The sequence below is a fragment of the Leptonychotes weddellii genome, unplaced genomic scaffold (genome assembly GCF_054177405.1).
Source record: "Leptonychotes weddellii isolate Sample4059 unplaced genomic scaffold, ASM5417740v2 HiC_scaffold_10773, whole genome shotgun sequence".
NCBI classification, from domain to species: Eukaryota; Metazoa; Chordata; class Mammalia; order Carnivora; family Phocidae; genus Leptonychotes; species Leptonychotes weddellii.
In genome coordinates this window covers 563-6,902 of record NW_027684826.1, presented here as the reverse complement: position 1 = coordinate 6,902, position 6,340 = coordinate 563, and the positions used below count along the sequence as shown (strand labels likewise).

The 6,340-nt window shown below is 43.9% G+C and overlaps 1 protein-coding gene and 1 pseudogene across 1 annotated transcript; one reads left to right on the top strand and one right to left on the bottom strand.

Annotated features, from left to right (window-relative positions):
* Nucleotides 1–871: 871 nt before the first annotated feature.
* Nucleotides 872–1,426, top strand: LOC102742791 (10 kDa heat shock protein, mitochondrial pseudogene; annotated as a pseudogene).
* A 2,717-nt stretch (nt 1,427–4,143) lies between these two features.
* Nucleotides 4,144–5,761, bottom strand: LOC145715810 (uncharacterized). Its single transcript, XM_081809538.1, has one exon. It carries the CDS (start codon nt 5,665–5,667, stop codon nt 4,786–4,788), a length of 882 nt encoding a protein of 293 aa, XP_081665664.1. The 5' UTR covers nt 5,668–5,761; the 3' UTR covers nt 4,144–4,785.
* Nucleotides 5,762–6,340: the final 579 nt, after the last annotated feature.

The window sequence follows — 6,340 nt, the reverse complement described above, 5'->3', positions numbered from 1 at the left end:
GAACATCAGTCAGAATGAGGCTTCCTGGTAAAACCCTGGTCCTTGGCTTGGTTACGTCCTTCCTCTACCTGGATAGAGCCTCTCTGCCTTCATGACTGAGGCATAAGCAGGCAGTCCAGTGTATGACACCCAGGGCCCTCTTCTTCTCTATTTAGATCTCCCAAAGCTACTAAAAACAAAAAACCACCCACAAAAACACTAGTGGACTATTTAAAAATAACAGCATTCATTCAATGGATGTATATTCTCACTTGCTTTCATTATTTAAAAAGACAAAATGAGGGGCACCTGGGTGGCTTAGTCAGTTAAATGCCTTTGGCCCAGGTCATGATCCCAGAGTCCTGGGATCCCCACGTCAGGCTCCCTGCTCAGCAGGGGTCTGCTTCTCCCTTTCTAGCTCCCCCTGCCTCTCCTCCTGCTTGTGCTCTAATAAATAAGTAAAATCTTAAAAAATAAAATTTAAAAAGAGAAAATGAATGAACTAAGCATTCAAGAAATTAGAAAAAGGATGAGAAGGAAATCCCCAAGGGAAAGGTTAGAAAAGAAATAAGGATAGGGCGCCTGGGTGGCTCAGTTGGTTAAGCGACTGCCTTCGGCTCAGGTCATGATCCTGGAGTCCCGGGATCGAGTCCCACATCGGGCTCCCTGCTCGGCGGGGAGTCTGCTTCTCCCTCTGACCCTCCTCCGTCTTGTGCTCTCTGTCTCTCATTCTCTCTCTCTCTCAAATAAATAAATAAAATCTTAAAAAAAAAAAAAAAAGAAAGAAGGATAAACCAGAAGTAAATGAATTAGAACAAAGAAAAAGTGACATTAATAGATCCAAGAATGAAACATTTTTAAACAAGCCTATTAAAAACCACAAACCTGTAAGAACTGGGGCGGCTGGAGTCATGGCAAGGCAAGCATTTTTTAAAAGTTTCTTCCCCTCTTCGATGGAGTTTTAGTTGAAAGGAGTGCAGCTGAAACTAACCAAAGGAGGTATTATGGCTCCAGAAAAATCTCAAGGAAAAGTGTTGCAAGCAACAGTAGTAGCTGTTGGATGGGGCTCTAAAGGAAAGGGTGGAGAGATTCAACCAGTTATTGTGAAAGTTGGAGATGAAGTTCTTTTCCCAGAATATGGAGGTACCAAAGTAGTTCTAGATGACAAGGATTATTTCTTATTTAGAGATGGTCACATTGGAAAGTATGTGGACTGGAATCATTATTAAAATGGTATGAAGTGAAGCTGCTCATTCCAGTGAAGTGAAATCTTTCATCATGTAAATAATTTTCATGTCTCTCTTTTATAATAAACTAATGGTATCTAAACTAAAAAAACAAAAAACAAAACACAAAAAATCCCACAAACCTACAGTAAATCCAATTGAAAGAAAATATTTAAGAATTGTAAATGTCACATAGCGGATGAAGAAGTAAGTATGCTACCAAAATTTTAGAAAATCTCAACAAAATTGGTGATTTTCTGGGAAAGAACCCTTAGTTCCAAAATTCATTCAAGAAGTAGCAAAATCTATGGGGCACCTGGCTGGCTCAGTTGGTGAAGAGTCCAGTTCTTGATCTTGGGGTTGTGAGTTCGAGCCCCATGTTGGGTGTAGAGATTACTTAAAAATAAAATATTTTTTAAAAAAGGTAGAAAACTCTAAATAAACCAGTCCTAAGGAAGTAATTGAAAAGGCTATCAAAGAATCATCTCCAGAAAAGCTCAATTCTGTAGTATTTTAATTTTTAAAAAGTGTTTACTACATGTGTATGATGAATTCTAACTTTTCCATTTGGAATATACAGAGAAATAGAAAGAAAAGGTGAGACTCACTCCCTTTTCATTACCTAAATACACTGTTGACATTTTATTACTTCCAACTTTTAATATTTCGTCTGTTTTAGTTATTATATTCTAAAAATACTTTTATAGGCTGTTTAACATTTAAATGTATTAAAAACTTTTCATTTTATTATAAGCCTTTCATAAGAATAAATTACATCTACACATTGTTTGCGATAATAAATAGTACCTTACAGAAGAGTTGGAACGTTGACATCAGATACATCAGGCTCGATGCTGGACACAACTGATGTTCAACAAATGGCAGCCATGATGTCAGAGTTTGCAAAGGACTTTTCCTTTTGCTACATCACTTAATTAATTTATAATGGGTATTTCTATCTCACAACACACTTTTTCCTCTTTAGGAGGAATGGGTAAATTACATGCTTCCCAGAGAGGCCAAGCATGAATTCTTTAAAAAAAAAAAATTTATTTATTTATTTATTTAGAGAATGGGGAGAGCGCAGGCGCATGCACCAGCCAGGGTGGTGGGGTGGGGGCAGAGGGAGAGAGAGGATATTAAGCAGGCTCCACACCCAGCACCTAACTGACTCGGGGCTTGGCTCAATTTCATGACCCTGAGATCATGACCTGAGCCAAAATCAAGAGTCAGATGCTTGACCCACTGTGCCACCCAGGGGCCCCACCAGAAATGTATTCTTGCTCCTGGGGGAGAATCCTCCTGCTTGGCTGGTTTTGTTAAGAAGGCAGAGTCCAGGCTGAGCAGGGTTGAACAGTCTTTTTCTATACCTAAGGAGAAGTGTCCTGTGTCCCAACACTCAGAGACCCATGCAGGGCCAGGGTCCTGAGTGATACAAAGAAACAGTAGTGAACTCAGATTTGGGTGAGGGCCTTTCATATTAGGCATTTGTCCTACATGGCATAGAAATGAAGGGTGGATTCATACTCAGTGCTCCCACCTCCAGCCTCTCAACCTCCACATTTCTTTCATTTTTTAAAAAATATTTTATTTGCTTTATTAGCTTGAGAGAAAGCAAGAGAGCAAGAGACAGAGCACAGAGGGAGAGAGAGAGAAGCAGACTCCCTGCTCAGCAGAGAGCCCGACGTGGAGCCCAATCCCAGGACCCCGATCATGCCTTGAACTTAACTGTCTGAGCCACCAGGCGTCCCTCCACTGACATTTCTTTAAATCATGCTTTCTCACCTCATGTTTTCACTACCTTTGCTTTGGCTTCCTGTTTGCAGTTTGTTTTCCTGGCGTCTCTGGCCTTTCTCCTTCCCTCCGTTTATCCCAGACCTTCCCATATTCATAGCTTTTTCTTCTCACCTCTCCCCAGTCTCCCGTTTGGGCCTCATCCCACAGCCTTCCCACAGCTGCTCCTGTCACTGAATGCTTCAGATCTCCAAGCTTCTCTTTCTGAGCTGCACCTCCGCTTTCAGCCCCAGGCCTTCTCACTCTGACGTGAGGGTCGAGCCCCATCACGTGTGTTGTGCTCTCATCTCACCCAAAGGACTAGTCTCCACGGGTTTCACTTGGAGCTGCTGCAGGTGACTTTCAATAATTACCTATACATTCTATCTAAGGAAGATTTTAAAGTGGCTTTCCTCTACCTTCAGGTGCACAAGCACACACTTTTAAACTTATTTTTTAATCTAAATCTTCAAGCTGTTGTTAGCAGAAAGCCCTTTTCTTCAGAGAAAATCTTATTGGGGGACGGAGCTCTTGGTGGCAAGCTGGCCTGGAACCCACAAGCCCCTGAGAAGCCCTTAGGGCAGGACAGGGCTCCCCCAGGTGGAGGAGCAGGGAGCACAGGGAGACCCCAGGAAGCTGTGTGGCAGTGGACTGCGTCTAAACACACAGTAGTGATAATCTGTTCCAGTCAACTCTTGCCTTGTGGGAATATGCCATCTAGTGTTGCCACAGCATGCATTTTTTAAGAGAATCCAGAAAGTCATATTTTATGTGAAATCGACAGATTTTTAAAAAATTGGGGCACCTGGGTGGCACAGTCAGTCGGGCATCTGATTCTTGATTTTGGCTCAGGTCATGATCTCAGGGTGGTGATATCGAGCCCTGTTTCAGGCTCTGAGCTCAGCAGGGAATCTGCTTGAGGATTCTCTCTCTCCCTCTGCCCCTCCTCCTGCTCATGCTCTCTCTAAAGAAATAAACAAAATGTTTTAAAAAAATCTACTCACTGGGGCACCTGGGTAGTGCAGTCAGTTGGGCGTCTGATTCTTGATTTTGGCTCAGGTCATGATCTCAGGGTCATGAGATCGAGCTCTGCGTTGGGCTCCGTGCTCAGTGCAGTCTGCTTGGAACTCTCCCTCTCCAAATAAATAAACCTTAAAAAAATAGCTTTAAAAATTTGAAAAATTTTATATATTATTGAAGAAAATAGCATTTGGGAAAAATACATGTGCAGGCCAAATACAGCCCACTGGCCCGTTTGCCATCTCTGGTGGAAGATGTGAAGGGTCACTGGAATGTGCATGATCCATCCTCCTGCTGACCTTTCCTATCTGCACAAATCATTCATCCCAGATTACAGAGTGGTTTTTGTATTCACAAAGTTTTCATGTAGATAATTGATAGGCTGATGTCTCTTATCAAGTTAACCTAAAATGCAGGATTTTTTTTTTTTTTATGTAGATGAGGTGTTAACTCTAAATTCACACTTCAGACAAGACCATTATCCTAACTCCAAAGAAAACAGTGGGGAGAAGGAGGGAGGGGACAGCAGCTGTCTCTACAACCCCCAAGTACATATCTCACGGATCACTGAGGTTTCCTAAGCCCTGGCTTCAGAGACGAAGTCTGAGAATGTGGAAGGACGTGCTTGTTTGGTAAGCTGTCGGGATCACCTGTCTCAGCTCCGGAAGTATTCTCAAATGACTGCGCAAACTGCAGTGGTGATCACAGAATTCCCCATGTCGCTGTCATGGGGGCGTCCCCTGCTAGCTGTGCTTTTCTGGCGTTCTGCAGGAATGAGCGCCGACAATCACCAGGGCTTCTCTCCAGTGTGGATCCGCTGATGTACAATGAGGTGTGAGCTCCGCCGGAAAGCTTTCCCACATACGTCACACTCATAGGGCTTCTCTCCAGTGTGGATTCTTCGGTGTCCCAGAAGATGTGAGCTGTAACTGAAAGCTTTCCCGCATACGTCACACTCATAAGGCCTCTCTCCACTGTGGATGCGCTGGTGTCCCACCAGGGCTGAGCTGTGGCTGAAGGCCTTCCCACACTCATCACACTCATAGGGTTTCTCCCCACTGTGGATTCTCTGGTGATGGAAGAGGCCTGAGCTCTGGCTGAAGCTTTTCCCACACTCGCTGCAGTGGTACGGCTTCTCCCCAGTGTGGACTCTCTGATGCTGAATCAGATGTGAGCTCAGACAGAAAGCCTTCCCACAGTCTCTGCACTGGTATGGCTTCTCTCCTGTGTGGGTCCTCTGGTGTCGAACAAGGCCTGAGCTGTAGTGAAAAGCTTTCCCACACTCATTGCATTGGAAAGGTTTTTCTCCAGTGTGGATCCTCTGATGCTGAACAAGGTGTGAACTGTAATAAAAGGCTTTTCCACACTCATCACACTGATAGGGTTTTAACCGGTTATGTATTCTCTGATGGTCAGTAAGTTGTGAGCTCTGGATGAAAGTTTTGCCGCACACATTACATGAATAGGGTCTTTCTCCAGTGTGGATTCTTTTATGTCTAATGAGGCTTGAGTTTTGAGTGAATCTTCTCCCACATTCATCACACTTGTATCTTTTCTCAGTTGAAGTGTTTCTCTGATATCTTTTTGTCCATCCTTCCTGTTCTTGGGTCTCTCCACATTCAGGGACCTTTCCATTCATTTGGCCAGATGACTTTTTTGGAGACTCCATATCTATAGTTAACTCCTGCTTTTGAATCAGTTCCCCTTTCCCAATTCCGATCACATCATCTGAAACAAAAAGGATAGATTTCAAATATCAATGACATATACAGGAAATAAAATTAAACCCATATACTAGAAGCACACAGCTGAACTATGCCAGCAAAATAGTTTTACAACATTTGAGGAAGAAAGTGGGAGACTGCAAAGGAAGAGAGGACTAGGAGTGTCTGGACTAGCAGGGCACGATTTGAGCAGAGTGGAGATTAAGTCAGGGAGGAACGAGTCAACAACAGAAGAAAAGATCTGAGATGAAAGCAGGTTCCGAGCGAAGACCAGAGTAGAGAGGGATGAAGGAACGGGACTGTGGGAGGAGCAGAAGGGAAGCCATGGGGGCCAGTGCTGATGTGGAGCTGGGAAGGAGCTCTGGGCAGGTGGCGAAGGCCTCTGGGAGACTGAAAAATGCGGGGCTGGAGTGCAGAAAAGTACCTATTTCCAGATACGCAGAACAAGGAGATCAGGGTCTAGACACATGGGGCACAAAAGGTTGTTATCATGTAGGGACAGACAGAAACCGATTTGGCCCCAAAGACATCACTACTCTTCTTGCAAAGGAGAACCTGGGAGTCTGTCAAGCCTGAAGCTACACTCTGTGGACCATTGAGACTTCTCAGGCAAACAGT